At 38.1% G+C, this 22,174-nt stretch overlaps 1 protein-coding gene across 1 annotated transcript in view; it reads right to left on the bottom strand.

Moving 5' to 3' along the window:
* The window catches only part of apbb1ip (amyloid beta (A4) precursor protein-binding, family B, member 1 interacting protein), a 24,583-nt gene extending 4,405 nt beyond the window's left edge, over positions 1 to 20,178 (bottom strand). Inside the window, exons 1-10 of the mRNA XM_010767586.1 lie at positions 19,855 to 20,178; positions 14,798 to 14,857; positions 13,892 to 13,979; positions 12,163 to 12,443; positions 10,508 to 10,585; positions 7,817 to 7,976; positions 3,729 to 3,850; positions 2,638 to 2,712; positions 2,405 to 2,548; positions 1,961 to 2,071 (exon numbers count right to left, since the gene is read on the bottom strand). Coding sequence (XP_010765888.1) covers positions 1,961 to 2,071; positions 2,405 to 2,548; positions 2,638 to 2,712; positions 3,729 to 3,850; positions 7,817 to 7,976; positions 10,508 to 10,585; positions 12,163 to 12,443; positions 13,892 to 13,979; positions 14,798 to 14,857 — 1,119 coding nt within the window. The 5' untranslated portion in view covers positions 19,855 to 20,178. The remainder of the gene's footprint in view (positions 1 to 1,960; positions 2,072 to 2,404; positions 2,549 to 2,637; positions 2,713 to 3,728; positions 3,851 to 7,816; positions 7,977 to 10,507; positions 10,586 to 12,162; positions 12,444 to 13,891; positions 13,980 to 14,797; positions 14,858 to 19,854) is intronic.
* Positions 20,179 to 22,174: the final 1,996 nt, after the last annotated feature.

The following is a 22,174-nucleotide window of genomic DNA, read 5'->3' as shown; positions in this document are numbered from 1 at the left end:
AAGTTCTATTTATTAACTGTGTGTCTTCAACTAAAAGCCCAAATAAAATATTAAAGGGTGTAAATGTAAATTCAATATTTACCGCCAAATAATTTGCAAAACATTATGTGGAAACATTTTGATTATTAAGATTTGTTTTTATTTTAACCTCTTTTCCTTTCTCGATCCTCATTAGCAACGGTCATTACAGTCCTTGACAGCGGTCTGTTCTACTGGATTTACAATGTGTCCAATGTTCTGAATTGACCAATCAGAACTTTATTCAGCCTCCGTATTGTTTATGGTTGAATGTGGGCGCACATTTTTTTTTGATTCTTAAGTGGGCCCTGAGTTGAAAAAGGTTGGGGACCGCTGTTCTGGAATACTCCAGTTAGCATTGTTGAACATGAGCAGATTAGAAAAATACATTAGAATCCTGCAGCCAAATGTGTGCTATTAGGTACATCCTGTTTGATTTATGTTGTATGAGATATTAAATGCACACATAATTGTAATTGTTTGATTTATGCCAGTAAGTGCACACCAGATAGTTGCAGTAGAGTGCACACTTTATGGGTGTGTCAACTGTTTTCCCCTAAAGAGGAAGTTGACTTTTCATGTTATATCCTGATATCAGTTATATACATAATTGGCATGGTGTTAGAGATCCCCTCAGGCCGCTCCTGTGAATATAAAACAGCAAAATAATGAAGCCAAACTGTTTTGCTCTTCCTTGAATTGCTGCAGTTTTGAGCAGCCAGCCGGGCAATCTGTCAATACACACCTTAATTAAACATTTTGGCAGGCGAAAAACAGCTTCAGCTATTGCTGTATCATTTTTTTACCATCTACCACATCTAAAGAAGCTTTAAACAGTTTTACTTCATGATTCCTAAGCAACAATCGACCATATGAAACCTGGCTTGCCCTCCAAAATGTTACTACGACAGGTCGTTTTCCTCTGCAGCTGACCTAGGTCAGCTGCTCCTTCAGCTCAATCCTTGAAAACTCCAACTTTTGCTCATAGGTAATTCAGTTTCATGCCTCTCCAAGCTCTTTTTGCTCGGATCCTCAACAACTAGTGTATGGGATCTGCTGATTCTAGTTTTCCCCTGAGAAGATAGGAGGAAGATAATAAAAGTAGACTTTCACTTCCCTTTAAAACGCACTACGTTCTGGCTTTTTTCATGTTAGTCAGCATTTCTTGGTCTTGAATAAGTACCGTGAGTACCTCCCATTACCGTTTTTTAATTAAATGCATGGGGCTTTCACAGTAACTACATTTGGAGAAATATTAGGAACTGCTTAAGCGGTCATCTTTCTTTCTCGCCACTTTCAGCTAAGTTGGATAAAAGCGTCTCCTTTCACTTCTTCAAATGAAACTATTTATTGCATTTCTCGTTTTCAGCCAAGTAAGCAGCTGTAGCTGACCAAATATTCAGAGACTGTGGTAAATTAAGCAATTCTGCATTGATACAGACAGACAGACAGACAGACAGACAGACAGACAGACAGACACTAGCCTTTAGATATTCCTTATAGTCTACAAAGGAAAATTCCTTTTGCTCAGGTCAGTATCATACTAACAGACAATACAATTCATCCATACAAGTTGACTCCCCAGTACAGATCGTGATTCTAAATACTGGATTATTATTTCCATTATCTAAAGTGTGATATAGGCCTCATAACACCTACAACTTCAACAGCAAAACTGACAGGGCATAAAGAATGTTGGTGTTCTCGGTGTAGGGGAAGCTGCAGCATGTTGTAAAAAGGGCGTGAGCGTGGACCTTTTATTCTAAATGTGACCACAAAATAAACATCATGCTGCATTGAAGAAAACTTGTAGCAGATTGAGACCATAAATAAAGTGAGAAGTAGGTTAATCTTTCTCATAGACTTCTATAAAGATTTTTTATACCATTTGTTGCTACCAGCTGGATATTAGAAATAATGGAGCAATGTTAAGTTAACTTACCTTCAGAAAAAAGCAGCAGTCAGTTGGGGCTTTGTATTTGCCCTTAAAGTCTTTACCGTAGTAGACATTTACATTGTCAAACTGGACAAAGCAGACCAGGTCACGGGATGACTGAAAAAAGAGATAATGGTTCATATTAGACATTGTCTTCATTTGTCGTTTATTTGTTTGACTTTTGAATTGATCATCTACTAGAATGCTACATTCAACAATGCATGAACGAAGAATGTGGTTCATAAAGCAGAAAGACTACTCAAGGACTGTACAGGCCCAGATAAACTAACCTTATATATTTAATAAGGTTTCAGTTGACACAAATGTTTCTATATTATCTTTCACTAGTTGCTTGAGTCTTGAATATATGCAGGATTAGATTATTAGCTGCTGGATGTGTGATTTGATTCTGGTCTCTGCCACACAAAATGTCCCCTCATGACCCCTGACCTTGGTTTTCCCTTTGGGCACATAATAAATTCCCGAGGCCCTCAGTTGGAAGAGCTTTGGTTTCCAGGACTTCTTGCCGTCGTCTTTGAGGTGCATCACCCCCTCAAGATCAGGCACAATGATGGAAGTCCCGCAGAAGTTCTCCTGCAGAGTGGAAGAAGGGATGAAAGGGGGTCAATGTGAGGAACGAAATGCAATATTTCACTTGTGGTGTGTGTGCTTATTCTATTTACCTGGATTAGTAACTCCTTGTCTTGGTCTTTCATGTCTTTGAGAGATTTCTTATCCTTCTTCCATAGATAAAAGTTCTGCAGGAATAAAAAATTAAAAGGGAATTACTGAATGTCCTCACCTTTCCTTCAGCATACCAGCAGGTTTACATTTGTGAAATACTTCAACAACTAGAGGTATTGACATGTAGGTTATTGAAAGACCCTACTGCAGCTGTTACCATTCAAACACTGCAAACTTAACATGTTAACAATATACATGCTAAACAATCATCAGGAGGTTAGCGTTGTCGTTTGAACATGTTAGCATGCTCACATTAGCACTTAGTTTAAAGCAGTGCTGTGCCTTAACACCCGCTCTACCAGATGAGCTACTGGGGTTTCACAAACTATTTTAAACATTATAATTATTTCAAAGAACATTTTTCCTATTAAATATCAGAACAAAAATGTTGGCTACGGGCATCTTAAATATTTATTTTAGTTTTCTAAAACCCTACACTTTGTCCCTGTGTGACTGGGCTTATTTGATTTTATATCATAGTCTCGTTTTCATTGTGGCGAGTGAAAGCCCAAAAGGGAATTCTATTTTAGTAGTTCTGGTAAAAAGTTGAAATTGTATACTGATAGGGACCTACTGTATAAAACAGTGTCCTTTTGTTAGAGGATGTGGAAGACATGATGGAGTACTTAAAAAACGAGAATATCTCACTATTTTCCACCAACTATTTGTCTCAGCTAACAGACCGATTCCATTAAATACAAAGGGTCCTGTTATTTTAACAAACATGCCAAGATCTCCCTGTCATTTGCCTGATGCTGTTTAGTTTGATATATTACAGTGAGGGCATACATGTAAAGGGTCATCCTGCAAGGAAGAAAGACCTATCATAATTCAGGCAACAATTCATCAGTGAAAATAGCCAGATGCCGCTGAACTGAAACAATGTTGAGATTTTCACAAACCAAGGCCAGGAAAAAGGAACTAGCCAGTGTAGGAGTTTAGAGATATTACACGCACATCACTTCTAGTCACACTCACGCAGCATATTTTTAGAGAGCTATATAAAGATGCAGACAATAAGAAGACCAACCTGTGGGTTTTTGAAAACCTCATATTTTTCCCCTCGCTCCTGAAAGAGTACTTTGTTCTCGCTGTCTCTTGTCCATGCTAAGAGTGGCTCCACAAGGTTCTCATGGTCTTCAAACGTACGTTCTGTCAACGAAAAAAGACAAGTTAAATGTCAGCTAACTAGAATAGGTAGTATTCAGTTTGTCTAACATTGTTTTTTGCTGGCAGCACATTTTGAATTCCTCTGGCAAGAGTTTGGATTTGTAGAAAAATCTAACAATCGTGGTGAACATTAGTTTGATCTAGGGTCCACTTATTTATTTACTTTTATAGTGCCATTAGGGAGTGCTAAGGTCTGACATTTTTAAATTTTAGAAAATAGTGTATCACAATGTAAATATACTACTATACAAATTGCTAGGTAGGCTTTGTTTTCGGAAATGTTTTGCCATATATAATACTGGTACTCCAAGAAGGAGAAGGAGTATTTTATGTGTATGAGGTTAGAGGTCCATTGTCTACTCTGGTACACAGAAAAGTACTGCATTCCAAGTTTTTCTGAAGTATATATATATATGTACACAGACCACATAAACAGATTTGATGATGAAAGTAAAATGGTACCTTTCTATGAGAGTTTAACATACGTTTTTGCGACTGTGTCATTGCATTGAAGCTCATCCAACTATATTTTTGGTTGGTTGCTATGCATCATTTACTCTAATAAATATACTTGCTTACTGCTCGCCTCTGCAGTAAACACAGCGATTCAAAAAATGTTTTTCAGCACTTACAAAAACTAATGCCAATTCTCTGGAGACTGGAGATGTGTCTTCTACGTCCATATCTCACACAATACATCACTGTTTAAACCAGAATCGGCCTTGACTTTAATCTCAAATAATATCCTCTCTGTCCCCTCTTTTTAGTGTTGTGCTGTAAATCACTTCAAAACAAATGCTTTACCATATGTACAGTAGTTCACTCTGTCACGAAATCTTGAAATCTGCAGGTTCATACTCAGTTTCACAGCTGTACAATTGTCTATTTCAAATGGGATGAATCAAGGTAGGGCTCAATAAAACGCAAACCTCCCCATCACGCTGGGAGCACTTTAAATGGCACTAAACCCCGAAAACACATTAAGGGCACTTCCCCCTCCCCCTCCCACTCCTCCTGTCTGCCCACCCACACACACTGAGTGCCATAGATCTGCAGAATGCACTGGGCATTGACTGTAGTTCAGCCCTGCTCCCCAATTACAGGTTACCAGAGGTAGGCATTACATCAATTGCTGCCAGGGTTCCACTCTATAGTTTGACTATTACAGTCATTAAATGCATGGTGTGACTTTCCTTCTAGAGTGATTTATTTGGAGAAAAAAATCCCTTTGAACTGCATTAACCACATGGTGCGTTTCAATAGTATGCATGGTGAGCATATGGGTGGATTTAACAGTGAAGATTAGTTTGACGTGTTGCTGTTGAGCTCTTTGGGTGTTAATTAGGCTTGACCTGCCTTAGCATTATGTCTGTAAAGATGAAAGGTTAGCACAAAAAGAATAATACTGAGAACGCAACACACTCAGGATTTTACAGGAATCTAAAAATAAACGTACTCTAACAGTTTCCATTGTCAAAGTGTCATACGGCCTTGTTAGTAAGAGATGACACAAGAACCCGTGCTCATGAGTCAAATAACTTGAATGGATGACATTCTTTAAAGGGGACCTATCATGCAAAATGCACTTTTGTACATCTTTTATACATGAATGTGTCCCCGGTGTGTCAGGGAACTCACCAAGTGTCAGAAAACACAACCCTCTCTATTTTCCTCCATACCCAAATCTCTAAAAACAGGGCTACAACAGATCTGATACAGACTGATACAGATTTGAAAATAGTGTGACTTCAGAGACGAGGAGCTCCGCCTATATGGCCAACTCTCCACCAATCAGGGGAATGAGAAGTTGCCGTGGCATGGTAACAGCATGGTAACATGAGGCTCGTAACTCGGCCCCCTCCTTTGCAGGGGGGGCGTAGTCAGCTGCAGCGCATGCAAAGACAGGGTGGAGGAGAGCAAAATGGAGCGAAATGAGGCATGGCTAAAATGCATGATCTGTTTGGTATTTTGAAAAAAGAAACGTATAAATATACCTTTTATAGGTATGGCCCTACAATATATTATTCAAATATAGCATGATAGGTCTCCCTTAAATAAATGTGTGAGTCAAGGGCCATCATTTAGTTAAAAATAAACTGTGTTAACCAAAGGGAAACAATCATTTCCTCATTTTCTGTGTACTGGCACAATATAAGACGTTTTTGCATGACGAAGCTGTAAGAAAACCAGAACGTATAAGAGTGAGTTCCTGGTTTATGAACAGTAGTGATTAGACTTATTTTAAGGTTATTATAACCAACTAATATAAATTGTGTGATTTAAAGTATAAGAACCTATCCATAAATAGTCTGGAAGAACTATTTCTGCGCAATATGCTTCGAGTCAAACAGATTTCTGTAAAGATATTTGCATCAAAATGTCAATTTGCTATCATTTGTCCTCTTCAACTATCTTACCCACATGACACACCATGGCATTGGAGGCCTCCTTCAAAGATAATTGACATGGACACTAGGTTGTTAGGTTACACATAGCCTCAGTAAATAGCCTTCTAACATGCTGAATAAGTATAAACGCACTGCTGAAGATAGTCCCCAAAAATACCCTTTTTACTCCTGTCTAAGTAACTTTTGCTTTATTCTAGTGCCCAGCATTTTTTTTTTTAATATTCATCCCCCTTTTTTAAATATAAAAAAGCATGCTGGGAAATGTTCTGATAGAATTTGATAGAAAAAGATTAAATCCAGGCTAATCCTTTAATGAAATCTCTTCACAGCTTAAGCTGCATATAGAATCACTTAAAAAGTAATATCAAGATAAATAATATTGACATTCATTTCACTACTCACAGAGGTTAATGACTTTATCACCAGTATCTCATCAAAACTATTTCGGGAAGGTGTAAAATGACTCCCCATTCGATTTGTTCTTTAAATATATGTATTATCTCCGTAACAATCTGATGAGGATGTTATAAAACAGAGAAAACAGATGGTAATGAGTGAAGTCCGGAAGCTCAATTAGATACAGCAGATGGAGGATTGAGATCATAAGGCTTCAATTTCCGAATGAGGATGACTGACAGTGTCCGATAAAGCAAATCAAACCCACCTGTCTACACTGTGTGTGTGTGTGTGTGCGTGCGTGCGTGTGTGTGTGTGTGCGTGCGTGCGTGCGTGCGTGCCTGCGTGCGTGTGTGCGTGCGTGTGTGTGTGAAGGGAAGTAAGTGTATAGAGAGGAGGAGTGAGAGAAAGATGGAATAGGAGTTAGATCAATGTTTCATTGTGAGCTCACTGCAAAATGGCTGCCATCGTGCCAATAAAAACACAGTTTATCACCTGGACTGGAATGAAATATCGCACCCTGCATATTGTGTGCGCATGTGTGAGTGCATGCCTGTACTTGAAGTCTATGTATCTTATTATTCCTGTTCCTTCTGTTTCTGTTGGTACATTTTTTTCTGCGATCACAACAAAGGTGTATCTGAAGTTTATATTGAGGTTCTTTTTACTAACATTTTGGTGAAAACTGCTGCTGGAAATACACCAAAGTATTTGAATTTCTCCCCTGAAAATACTTTACCTGCCAGAGTGTTTAAAACAGCTAATATTTCTTAAAGTGACCACAGATTGAACCACTATGGTATCAACTCGTGGCAACAAATCAATGGTGATTGTGGATGGATTTATCATTGGTCGTAAACCCTCCTTAGCTAAGTATGGGTTTCATTTCACATGTTTGAAAACTTCAAAATCTGTATGCTGATGACACACAGATTTATGGGTCTGTATCTTCAGATAAAACAGAGCCCTAGTGATGCTATTTTAGATATGAGTGCCAAAATAAAGAAACATTTTTAGAACATCGCACTAACCTAAGTGAAAGATGCTGCACAGATTTGTATTGATTCATAGATTGATATAGCTTATTGAAATGCAGTCGTCAACCACATGGTACACTTTATTAGATGGTATTGCAGTAGCTCACCAAGTTGCAGTTCAGGGTTGGTTTCACACAGGCTCCAGTCCACGTTACAGTCACAATGAGTTTTCTCAAACAGGTTGTCCAGAACTTCCCTCACGCTCTGCCTCTCATCCACCATCAGAGTCTTCGCGCTGCCGTCATTAATCAGCACCTTCACCACCAACTGTCAGAAAAAGTGGCTTGATAGTTAGAATACCAATCACATTTCTGCAAACCTAAGTAATATCTGTTCATTTTTTTTAGGGCAGAGTGGGGTAAGTTGAGCAAGTGGGTAAGTTGAACCATTTAGGCAATTATGCATACAGTATTTGTTGTCATGTGACCCGAAATTCAGCAAGCACCATAGCAAGCACCCATAATTACTATTTGGCTGTGCTGGATAGAAGCACATGGTAAAGTGGTAAATATGTTTTTTTCATAATAAACCATGTTTTACTTGTCAAAGTAAATGTTCAACATCTCAGGTAAAATTACTGCAAATGTATCCAGGTCTGAAAATATTTATCATACATGTTGGTTATTTAGCTATGTGTAAAACCATGTGAATTATTTAGCTAAAGACAAGCATGAAGCACTAAGCTGCTGGACAGTGTTTTTTCCAAAAGGTGGCTATGGGGCAAAGTGAGCCAGTGGTTCAACCTAACACTGAGGCACGAGGCACTGAAGTTAAGTCTCTGTAGTATAATATTTCCATGTAGTTTAACACAACTGTTTTTAGCTTGTAAAAAAGCTATCATGCCAAGAGAGTACAAGAGAAAGACTAAGGAGATGGAGAGAGCCACCATTGATGGCAAGGGAGGAAAATCCATCAGGGCAGTGGCAAAAGACAGAAATATTGACAGGTCAACCCTGTGTAGATAAATAAAAAGGAAGGAGGAAAAAGAAGTGAAAACAGTAGGTACAGTACAGTGGGATATATTCATGTCTCTTTGTGATAGATGCATGACTTTGATCGACAGAAGACATTGTGAAATAACGGCTCTTTTTGTGATTTGAATTCTAATTTTTCCTTGCTTAGAGGACAACATAAGTAAATTATTACATTTACATTGTTAATTAAAAGACAATAACATTAATTTATGAATAAGTCACATTCAAATAACTGTATTGGATATTTGAAATGTCTTAATCAATGTAACGTGTTGGCAACTGTTTCAAACGGTCAAATAGGAAGTGAAAACTTATAATTTGTCTTTAAGAGGAAGCCAAGACCATTTTGAGTGCATGCACTAGGGTTCTTTTCATTATTTCAGGAAAAAGTCGATAAAGTACACCAAACAACTTAATATTCCAGCTAAGCACAACTAGCAATGTTTTTATTGCTTTTAATAGATGTTTTATTTAATTGTAGTTGTAGTTGAAATAGAATCAGTTAAGGAGAGTTGCAGGAAAATAGCTGGATTTGTGAGTTTTTGGTTTTTACATGACGATATCCCCTACTAGACAGATTGAAGTTAAAATGTCTTGTGGACAGCAGCAGGTGTCTAAAGTGTGATATCAAATGAAGCCTTGAAGTACATGAAGTTTGTTTATTATCCAGTTTAATTACAGGCTATGTAGTAAATGGCTGTTACTGTTAAGAGGGTTAGAGCAGCAGCATTTCTATCTCTCTGTTCTGTTGAACATATTTGGCTTTTTAAGTAATTTCCTCCACATTTTATTTGTCCCTTTTCGCAGTGGGCTGAATTTAATTTCTCTCTGGAGCAGAGCAATGCTTTCCTCACAGGCTCATATGGCTTTGCACTTCCTCTCATCTGAAACAAATCCACATTTTGGAAGCTGAGAAGTTTAACAGAACCAAGGTCAGCCAGTCGCTTGGCGTGTGTCATAAGAAATGTGGGTTTCACAGATGTTATCACCATAGTATTTAGAGTGTTAGATCACATGACCCGACCCTCCCTGCAATACAATATGGATTCAGCATGTAGTGGAATTAAATGTCACTGGATATCTGATTATTTTCCCTCTCACAGTACTTCCTCATGCAAGCCAGTTATCTTAATAATACATGATCCGTGTCGAAAGCTTGTTCCGGAATCAGTTTTTTTATCTGAAACTTAAAGGCCTCTACCCACAGACGGTTGTTCTGAAACCACTGAGGCGCACCTTGCTTCTAACACCATTGGAACAGATGTGCCTGTGAAACTGCCCACTGCTCTGTTTCCTCAGCATCCACACACATATGGCAAAGTGGAAAAGCCGTTTTTACTGGTTTCTTTTAGATTTTTTTTTTGCTAGTTTCCTTCACTTTTTTCAAAGCATTTGTAATTACTAAAAAGAAACAGGCCATAAATGCAGTCACAACGATATGAATTGTAAGACTTCTCCAAACCACGAGGCAGTCATATCATCAATCATAACACATATGATGAAAGTGTTAGCCTATTTGCACATCTTGATATGAATCTTTGCATGCAACACTACATGTCTGTTTTTTTGTTGACTGCTTTGAAGCTGAGTGTCCACATATCACCCAAAGAAGGGAAACAGTGCTGTCCTACAGGAAGTTAGCTACATGAAAGAAGCCATCCATCACTATGATTGATTGCCCTTCCAAAGGAAAGGAAAGAACCAAACTATCTTTGATCATTTTGTCTTTTACAGTGATGTCCATGTAGCCGTAATTCATTCACATTTTATGTTGCCAGTGGATGTAAGATCAGAGGAGTACAGTACAGGGTTTAGCTTTCTTACCTTTTTTACTTTAGCTTCCTTGAGCTTCTCAAGAGCCAGCTTGATTTTGTCTGCTTTCATCTGCGCCTCGATTTCCTCCTAAATAGGACAAAAATACATTACGTTATAGTGCATGTTAAACCACTATGAGTTATTATCTAGTATGAGGGGTTACACACTATATATTAGCATCATTGTGTTAAATCTACACTACCATACTTTGGCAAACAACACAGAGAAATCATCTTTGATGTCGGAAACTGCACACAATAGCAAATATGCCTTGTGTGTTGATTAGAAGATTGAAACCACTCTCATATATTTACAAAAAAATATGAACTTACAGCAAGCAGTCTGTTAATTTAGCATAGCATAAAATTGTCTGGGGGGAAAACAGAAAGGCTGACTCATTTCAAAGGAAATAAACTCTGCCAGATCCTAAAAACGGATCAGATGCACATATTATTTTCCACTTTTGTTTACAGTGCCAGACAGGCACATTACAATTGACCTTCTAAAGACACTTTTTCAAGTTAAGATTAAACCAACAAGCCAAAAACACATTTAGTTGTGAGTTGGAGGTGATTGTAGGCACATTTTAATACCCTGAGACAAAGCCAGGTTAGCCCTTCCCCTGTCTCTAGTTTAAGATAAGGCTTTAACTTTATAAATGAAAGTGGAATTAACATTCTCATCTAACTCTCGTGAGATAAGCCAAAAAGTGTGATTTTCATAATGTTGAGATATGCTGTGAGAGGAAAATATTTTAATCTGGGTAGATCATTTTTGCGGATGTAGCACTTCAACTGCTGCACAGGAGGTGGAGTGTTTAATTTAAGGTTCATAACTTCATGTGTGAAATGTGCATTTGAGACATTAGATCTAATCTACAACATCTCCATTAGCAGGGATAGGATACCCTTTCCTTTGGCTTATAACTCCTGCCTACAATGCAGTTGAAATGAACTTGCACACTACTTCCTAACAATGACACATTCTCTGCCTCAGCACAGATGGTGATTTTACCTCAGAGGGATGAGGTAACAAGCCCTGCTAAAGCAATAAGCTCCAGTCTGGCTTCACCCCCCCACCAACACTACCACTCCCCTTCCCCAACTTTTCGTATATTGATCCTGTTCCTTTCCTGCTGCATGTGTTTGATCTGCTCCAGACAGACTCACGGCTGTTTCGCGTCACACATCTCTGCGACTGTAACAGATGCCTCCATCCAGGAACAACTTTGCCATGATCTCACCGTCTCAACTGTTATAAGAGCAATACCACTCTTCCCAGTTCGACAAAGGCAAACATAAATCGCTAGAAAGGAATATGCTGGGAACTGGTGCAAGGTGTTTTTGTTGTAACAGTGTCTAGTCACGCACGGCTCAGGAAGTGAATCGGTAAATCAAGACACACCTCCAATTATAACAGAGATTATAGCATTATTGCTCTTGCTATTATATTTTAAGAGCTTAATAATGTGAAGAATGTTTCTTTTTCTTTTTCAATATCTCCAGCTAGCAAGATGTGACAGCCAGCATTTGTTTTCAAACTGTATCAACCAAACTCTCTTGGTTAAATCACTCACCTCTTAAATGATCAGTTCCAAGTAGTACAGAGGTCAAAAGGTAATTGTAGAGATGCTACTCTCATTTTACAAACTCTAGCTGACTCACCCTTGTAGGCTTTGCAGTCTGAGGAGGCGGAGGTGGTAAAGGGGAGGTGGGGGTGCTAACATTGCTGCTGGTGCTGATCGCTGGTGATGCTGGGGAAACGGGTGAGGAGGTGGGGCGGGGGCTCAGGCCCTGAGGCGGGGGTGGCAGGTCAGGCGGGGGCGGTGATTGCTGTTTCCGACCTTGCATGTCTGCTGCAAGTTTCTGTTCCGTAGCATCCAGGTCCGCAACCAAATCCGCCATGAGTGCATCCAAATCGGTGTCTTCCAATTCATAGAGGGAGTCTGATGTTAGAAGAAAGTCTGATTATTTTTTAGGAACTGACCTAGGAACAGTATCCCATTTCAGTATATACAGTAATTCTACTGAATTTCCCCACAGGGGTTAATAAAGGTCCATCTTGTCTTATGTTATCTTAAAGGTGGGGTAGGTACGTTTGAGAAAACCGGCTCGGGATACACTTTTTGTTATATTCCATGGAATGCTCTCAACATCACGATAGCAATGAATATCAGATTCTTAAGTGCTTTGACAAAAAATCTTGGAAGCCGTAGTACTGTAAAAAGCACGACCAATCATTTTAGACGGCCCGGCTAAAATAACTAGATGGCCTACCTGCCTGTCAGCCTTCCATCTGTGAACAAACTTATCTCGTGCCCTCATTGGTCATGTGCGCGTTCATGTGTGTTGGAGGAGGGGCTCTGTAAGGAAGTGGCAGATTTTTTTTTTCTAGTGCACTCGAGCTGGTTTCTCCAAATGTACCTAGCCCACCTTTAATTCATTATTCCTAATTCATTTGTGTTACCTCTCTTTCAAAGTATTTGACCAGTGAGTCAACTTGGTAGCCCTATAGTTCCTTTTTAGAAATGACTTGAGTGTTTTCTTTAAAAAGTAAGAGCTTTCATTTTTTTACAAGTTCTTCTTTTCTCTGTGTCATATTAAAATGTAATGTTCTACAGTACACCTTTCAAATGGTAATGTTAGTCTATGCAAATGTAAAGATTAAGAATAAATTGAGATATGTAACATACATTTGTGGTCGCTAGAAGTCAATTCTAATGACGTTGGTGTTCAACTCCTGATTTGATCAATTCAAAATGACTTTTATGATACCTTAACCACCATCAGGTTAACATCTCAGTTTAAATATTTGGGCAAGACAAAAAACCTGCTAAACTAATGGCTTTACCATCCGCCTTAGCCTCATTTGTGTTCAGTGCTGCTTTTTAGCATAGCATGCTAAAACATTAGCATGTTGATCTTGTCATTGTGATAATATTAGCATTTTGATGATAGCATTTAGCTTAAAGCACAACTGAGAGCTACTAGCATGGTTATAAAGTTTTAGTCTCAATCAAAAAACATTTATTCTTTGATTGATTGTTTTTTAGTTTGATATATGAAGGTTTATAATCCTTGTAAAGTAAAGTAGTTGGTGGTGAAAGACTGATACACACAAAAACACATTCTTCTTGTTTCCAGAAACAAGAAGAATGCTAAGGACAACACCGAATAATTAGCACCTACAGCAATCTAAATCTTCGTCTAAAATCACCTTTTAAACAGTAGCCAAATATACTACCTCTTTATGTCACTTGTAGCAATCTCAATATTTTTTTAGCTGACTGAAACATTCAAAGTATATCCTGTCTGTGTATGTCATCGTGGAAAAGCTGAACACACAGCTCTTTGTAGTATTTCGACACACATGACAGACAACATGTTAAGTCACCATTCAGGTCAGTGTAGCTCATGGAGTAGTTGGTTTCCTTGTTTGCGCTGCTGAGGGACCCAGAAGGTACAGTTTCCTGACCGAGACTCTGAAGGGAAGAATAAACAAGGCAGTGTATTTATAAGAGAATGAATATATTATCTGTACAGACATAAGACCCCCAGAGGCCCAGTGAGTTAATCCACAACACATTCTATAACATGAACTGTCACCAAACATCATGTAAGAAAGTGTAGTGTTGTCTAATGTTACATCTGTTTTTAAGTAGTACACATAACAGGACTTCTATGTGTTGTATTAAACCCCCCTGGTAAAAATAGAAGTGATTTAAAATGACTGGTCGGTGGGAAAACAACATCAAAGTGCTCAGCAGGGATTTTCACAAAAAAATGTGTAATCTCTTACTGGCTGTTGCCATTTGGCCTCCCCCAAAAGAGTGTGTAAGTTATGGCTGTTAGATGACTGCAAAGAGTGTTACCCCCTGTTGTGTCTGTGCTCGCCAGTCTAGAGTGTCTCAGTGATCGATGGTGGGTTTAAGTGAGTTTGTCGTCTATCTCTAACAAAAAAAAGGCTATTTGAGGTATAAGGTCAAAGTATTAACGATGGGCAGTTCAGAGAATGTGATGTTGTGTTCAGTATGTGTTGCATGAGATATTTCCTTCAAAAGAAAAAAAGGGATTATAATGATTTATATTGACATTGAACAAATCTTTGGAGATAAAGCTTTTCTATTGTAATTATAAGACTGTATTTATTACTGTCTAAACAGCAATAATTTCAATAATAATAACATAACAGTAAGTTGTAGAAGGTAATCACGAGTCATGAGTAATAAATAATAAAATAGGTAACAAATAAATATTCAATAAAACAAAAAACGATGCTTTGACAACTGTCTTATCTCACCTGAGTGAGGAGGTCCATCTCCCCCAGCATGTCACTGAACATGGCGTCAATGTCATCCATCTGTTTGAAGCAACGAAAACACAGTAGAGTCAGACAAATTTGAAAAAACACCAACATCAGACCGTAAACTATTTTACCATGATAACAATCTGATAACCCCAAAGTGAACTGTTGGAACAGCATGTTTCTCAATCAGCTGTATTGATTGGTGGTACAAGGAAGCAAATAATTTCCATTGATTGGATACGGTTCTCATGATGAATGACATTAATGGAATGTCTGGAATGGTGGGTTAATCCATCTTCATGGTGACACAACTGTTAGATACTGTACACAAACATGTTTCACAGCCAGTGGTGAGACACAGTACCGCATCCTTTAAAATGTGTGCAGAATAGATGTAATACGTGACCTGAGGCTATGTTATCATCTCCACCCAGACTGAAGCAAGAAAGGTATGTACTCGTAACTACCAGGCACTCGGTTTTTGCCAGAACTTGTTGTGTCTTGTTGAACTTGGGAGTGCAATATTATTTCATTTTTCAGATTTAGAAGTCAGTTGTACTTTTTTTGCCAGACCTCTACTTTCTAAGTTCCAGCCACAGATAATTAATATTACTGTACATTCTTTCAATTAAAAAAACTGACACACAGTTTCCTTCATCATGAATACAAATAGCAATTTGTATCAAATACTGCTGGCTGAAAAACAATAATCAGGATATTTTATGATTACAAAAATCCCTGGAACACCCTAAAGTGTACAGTAAACAGGATTTTAAAACTATTGAGATTTATAAAATATTCATGCTTGTTATAAATTGCTGTTTAAATACAAAGGCTCATACATATGACTGCTTAAATACAGAGTTAAATATATTATATGTTATGTTACATTATTATTATTATTATTATTGTTATGTTACATTATGTATTATGTGACTGTGTTTTTCCTGAAACAAATCCTGAAGACACATCTGATTTTCAGCTGTAATTATGTACAGTATGCTGTCTCTCACACATGTATTTTTTTTTATTCCCCATTTTCCTCAGAGCAAATGTTATGATGGGCAAGAATGTGCTGTTAAACAGAGAACCTGTTTTCTTACAGTGGAACATGACCAGTGGCGCAAAGGTGTCAATGGGAGTTCATTCAGCCACAGTGGCGCTTTGATGGGGTTTTTTGTTTCACTAATTCCAGAAATGTAATGTGATGTTGATGGTTCAGTATGCCCTAAAATGACTGAGCATGAAAGGGAACTATTTTACTGGAAGGCCATATTAACACAGAGAAGGGCTGCTGTAACTGCTGAAGCAGTCTGGTGAACATTAAAGGTCCACTTTCTGCCAGGTGTTTGGTTGCTGTTTAAGAAGATCGATAGCCTCCATTTTAGTCACGCTATAATTTTGTACTTCTATGGATAGAAACAGAAACCATATATGGATTACCATAAGCCTATATTTTGCCAATCATTTTTTTCTTGTGCATTCATTAAGTCATGTTTCAGTGTCTCAACATCTCCTGGATGTATTAGCACAGCATTTAGTATAAACATGTAATGCTACTATCAAGACTTGGTATCCTAATGATTGTGGTTCTCTGATTTTTCTTCAAGCGAAATCATCACGTCATATTTTTAAATACCGAAAGAACCATCTTATGAAGTAATACCTGCAAAAATAACTGTTATAACCATAACACACCCTTTGTCACAAAGCTAATTGTTGGCAAACACGTTAAACTAAGTTAACACTACCTGCTAATGCTTAAAAATGTTAGCACACAGATGTTAGCATTTAGCTCAAAGCACTTACTAATCTTGTTGGTTAAACTTTAAGTTAACCGATAAGATTTCATCCATCCCAGATAAAGAATTATACAACATTTCCAGTCTGCTTTATAGTGTCTCTAACAAAATGTGACTCGCTGCATTCACTTACTACAGTTTGGAATCTGTTAACATTTAGAGCCAAACAAAAAAAACACCAAAAAAAATGAAATGTTGCAGAGGAGACAGGAGTGACTGATTGTGTTCCAGGAAATAGTTCATACAGTGACCTGATGTCTCTCATTTGAATGTTAGATGAATCAATATTGTTCCAATATCTAACAGATGGAGCGTGCAAATATAGTTTGAAGCTAAGTCAACTTAATCCCTACCTACTACCATAAATGGGTTTGTGAAAATATTAGATAAAGACTTGCGAAATATCTCTGGGTTGGTTTGTGATATTTTAACACAAGGTATTTTACTTATTTGAGTGTCAGGCACTCAATTCTATGTGAATATTGTATGTGTGTCTTCTTAAATGTTGTTAGTTGTGGGCCAGCTCCACCCCTGTTTTTTCAAAATGGTACGCCCCTTGAGGGAAGTGGTGAAGGGCGAATTTCCTGCCACATGCAATGTTGAAATTGTGTAGGAAATGGTGACATGAACACAGTCCCTGGCCAATTTGAGTCCCCACGCAAAGTTAGAGGGGGAATGGGGGGGGGCGGTTGGTGGAGCCTCACAGCGGCGACACCGTGCCGCGCCACACTAATTGCGCCGCATAAATGCATAGGTGCGTCGCATTTGCGGCTCAGTTGAGGCTCCCTCCGCAAGATGAGGCCCCCTCCGCGAGGTGAGGCCCCACGCAGTCTGCGTGATCTTTCTGTTGGGAGGGACGGCCCTGCATGAACAGCCACCTGCGGCCTTAATAATAATGTTCCCTCACACACTTCATTTCACATTTTAAAGGGTCTGAAACATACACATTGCCTGGGCCAATGCATGAGATACTTTTCATAATGGCTAAACAAAAACATAGTGACGCACTCTTTTATGACTGCTCTTTAATTGTTTTTATTAGCCTTTCTTTCCTGTGGTTTCACATGTTATATAATGTTATGACAACCACAAAACAACAGATCTTACTACAACGACCACATATGGCTTTTGTCAACACACAGAACATGTAAACACAGTGTGCGTCTGTTGCCATTTTCATTGGGTATTTTCTAAAGTAACAAAAGGTAGAAAGAAAGAGTCAGTTGGGTCACTCCTGACAGATTTGTTTTTAGGCCAAATGCAGGAAATGAAGCACTTCTATATTTTCTTTGTGAAAAGGTTATGGGAGTTTTAATAATCACTTCTTCCGTGGACCCACCCTTCAACATTCAAATTAAGGAAGTATTACGCTTTTTTTCTTCTGTAAGTGAGACAATGCAAACACAAACAGGGAAACAACAATAAAGGTGTTAATCTGTTGTCAACGCAATCATTTTAGAATATCAGCATAACCTTTTTATTAAACTTATAACAGGACAGGAATAGGATAAAAAAAACAACTATGAATTTGAGCTCAGAGATGATGTGTTTCTGTTGGGAAATCATGCAAAAATATTTTTATCAGCAATATTGGAGAACTTTATAGTTAGATTGAAAAGCCTGGCATGACTAAGGGTATTTCAAAAAACTATTACTGATGCATAAATTGCTCAAAAGAGAGCTACATTTTGCATTTTAATCTGATGAAAGTGTAGATTGCCCTGGGTAAGGTCAAATGGAGGGAATAATGGAATAATTGATGTTCCTGTCAATCACTACTCTTACTGTAAAACAAAGTTTTCATATTCACATAACTTTGGAATAATATGCAGCCTGAAGGAAAGCAATCATAAAAGTATGTAGCTGCCTCTTTGTATAATTTATGTTTACTTTCCAGAGGCTGCTCTGAAATATGTGAATTGTCAAGCATTTATAAATATGATTGGAAATGTTTGGGGCATGACATTTGGCAACCTTTCAAACTGGCACAATGCATTTGTGAAAACATACCACTGTACTTCTGTTATCAAAAGGAATAGAAATTATAAAATATAGCATAGGGAAAACTATATTCTTACAGAAAACAACTCCCCTCTTAATAATCTCAATTATGTTTCGGCCCTTTTTTAAATCCACACATGTGTAACTCAAGCTTCAAACAAGAAAATGGAAGCCAGACAAAACTCATATTAAAGCCGAGCATGTTTACCATACTGTAAAGAAACTCCCTCTCTTACTCAGCTCAAATATCTTTGCTTGGGTCTTGGGCAGATGTGTTTGCTGAACTAGATGTACTCTACTGTAAAGTAGGCAAATAAGGGGGTCAGCAGCAAAAACAAAGAGCTGAAAGGCATAAAAAGCACAAATCGCATCTGACATTTAGCAATCCACAAGATCATATCTATGTTTGCTGAAGGGGGTATATGTGCTTTTGTAGAAATCAAACGCGTACAGTAATTTCCAGAAGGGTTTGATTTACATAATCCTTCAACTTTTTTCCTTTACATAAAATCCCCTCTGCACATGAGTCATTTGACAGTCTGTCTAAACATATATTTTAGCCTCCTCTGACTTGACAGCAGGTCAAAAACTGTCAACCTAAAGGTTTTTTACTCATGTATTGCAAACAGACTTTTGCAATGAAAGACTGTTTATAAGTAATTGGGTCCAGTTTTATTTTATTTAATCACATCTCAAAAAGGCGAATGCACAACATGTTCCTATGTTCACTGACAGCACATAGCTTTAAAATAGGAGGCCAACCCTATCAGTTTCATGTGGTTATTGAGTCATACAGCAGTGTGAAATTAGAGCCCGGTCCACCCATTTCGAAAGCAGACAAGAGCACGTATGAACTTACTCCCTTTTTGATTATATTAAAACATCCTAATGACTGACTTATCTCTATACAGCAACCTAATAAAACCTTATCTCAAAATAACAAATCCGTCTTGGGTGACAATAGCCGTATTGTTTCATTGTTGTGCTATTATTACATACTCTGACAACTTTTAAAAGCCTGTATCTAGGATATGACAGGATGTCTAAGATTCTCAGTGTGTATGATTAGCGATATCTTTATTTTTCTAGCTAGAGGAGAAAAAAGTGTTTGATGTGACAGCCAGTCAATAAAAAAAAAAACAATGATTAATACACAGAACGCTCAAAGATATGAATGCTCAGAACAAAAGCAGCTATGGGTGTTCACCGTTAACTGAAACATCCAACTTAGCAGAGATGTAAACTCACCTTTCCAAATGTATTAATCCAAGTTTCACCAGTTAGTTTCAAGATAACAGCTTCATGGGCGTCAGTTCCACCTCAAATTACTACTCCCTTATAAAGCAGAACACCAACAAAACAGTTGTATACAGGCGGCGTTGGGTGTGTTGATGTGGATTGCATCTGGGTCTTGACTCTTGACTTCTTCCTGCTTAATGCGGAAGTTCAGGTCTAGACCTGTCACTACATTCCTTCTGAAAGCCCAACACTTTCACAAGTCTTGTCTTGGCAGCGCTGAGCCGTCCCTCTCCACAGTCTCCTTATCTGCATGGTATTGCAAATGTTTCAAACGCGTACAGATCAGGGGAAATCTGAAGAGGAGTTTGATGTGACTAATGGCGCTGACCACTTGAGGAGATGATGAAGTATCTGGAGGTTAAAAAGGAAAGAGAGGTCTCGTGAGAGTGAGTGAACGGCTGATTCAGCACGGGGAATTTGACGGTCTTGGTTAATAATTCACCTGACTGAAACTGATTTACTGCCGGTCTTTAGACAGGAGTGGTAGTGCAAACACCAGATCAAACTGAGCTCCAGTGATCAGAATTCTTCAGAAAAACACAATGTTGCTTCAAGATTGATCCTACATATAGAATGATTTGCTGTACACGTTTTAAATACAATCAGGCATACAGAAGTTGCTTTAACTTACACTCAAGAGGTTATTTCTTCTTAAAATCAGGAAGGAATATCCTAAGACACTGTTGTGGTGCAACAAGGTCAGTTATCTTCAGGGGGGAACCAAGAGAGACTTAACATGACTAAAAATGGAAAACCAAAATAAAAGTGTCAATCGGTTGTCTTCACAATCATTTTAGAATATCAATATAACCTTTTAATATCAATATAACCTTTTAATTAAACTTAGAAACAGGAATAAGATATACAAAAAAACTATGAATTTGAGACTGGCTCAGAGATGACTCAGGCAAACTATTACTGATGCATAGGGATATCATGCAAAAAATGGTTATCAGCAATATTGGAGAAATTCATAGTTCGATGGAAAAGCCTGGCATGACCAAAGGTATTTCAAAAAAACTATTACTGATGCATAGATCCTACATATAGAATTAGTCGCTGTACACGTTTTGAACACTCAGGCATACAAAAGTTGCTCAAGAGGTTATTTCTTCTTAAAATCAGGAAGAAATATCCTAAGACACTGGTGTGGTGCAACAAGGTCAGTTATCTTCAGGGGGAACCAAGGAGAGAGAAGCTGTCAGGCTCAGAATAGCCTCTGGCTCTTATCTGACCTGGCAGACACAGATATATCTATTTATTTGCATTTCTCCTTGAGTCAACCTGTGAGGCCAAGATTTCACTTCTTGTTTATTTAAATTCCTTGTCAGCTTACAAGGGGGGCCAAAAAATGTAAAAGGTTAAACGTAAGGAAAAATTAAGATCATCAAGCATACTTATACTTAAAAGAACAACTTTGCCCCATCGCTAACCTTATTTTAAACTTGAGTCATTATACAGTGAAGCTGCGCACATCAGGGGGAAACCAAATAACCTTCAGCTTTTTCAAAAAGGCTTTTATGGTTCATGACGTATTAAACAAACACTTGGGGTACAGTCATGAGAAACCACCCTCATTTCCTCTCTCCTCTCTCAGGGGTTGACAAACAGATGGACATATGCACCCTTCCATTAGCTCCAAGCATGTCCCAAACACAAGCATGGCGTGCCTCAGAGAACATTTTTCATAGGTTGATTACTGGTTGGAGAGCTCTGCAGCAAAGAGAATTATGATTTTTCTGCTTTGTTGTACCTTTTCAGTTACATTTCAGTGACTGATTGTGGTCCAATATAGCGGATACGGATAATGTTTTTGTCCAGCATGGGGAATTAGATGGTCTTGATAAATAAGACAGCTTCAAGACATAGATTTTTGTAGACAAATTAAGTTAATTTCAAATAAACCATGGACAAATATTTTAAGGCTGCAAAACAAAGAGTTGAAAAAGAGCAGTATTTGTGTTTTACAGAACCCCAGATGGAAAGGTGTGAGGTGTAGGAAGGACATTGTTTTAAGCTATTAGTCTCCATCATATTACATCAGAGTGCTATGACACCCTCTAAAAACCTTTCTTGGACTTTTCTGCACTAAAAGAAAAAGGGGTGCTAATGACAAAACCAGTGGGCACCTTTCAAAACGATAAAGCATTTGTCAAATATAGCACTGCAGAGGACAAACTGTCACAATGATGATGGGAAAAATGATGCATTAGGAGTGTTGTAGTGCCCTCTGTGTGTACTCTGCTGTACTCTACATTTGGTGGGTGGT

This window comes from Notothenia coriiceps, unplaced genomic scaffold (assembly GCF_000735185.1).
Source record: "Notothenia coriiceps isolate Sejong01 unplaced genomic scaffold, NC01 NC01_scaffold00004486, whole genome shotgun sequence".
Classification (NCBI taxonomy): Eukaryota; Metazoa; Chordata; class Actinopteri; order Perciformes; family Nototheniidae; genus Notothenia; species Notothenia coriiceps.
Note: the sequence above shows the minus strand (reverse complement) of the source record. Positions and strands in the feature narration are given on the sequence as shown.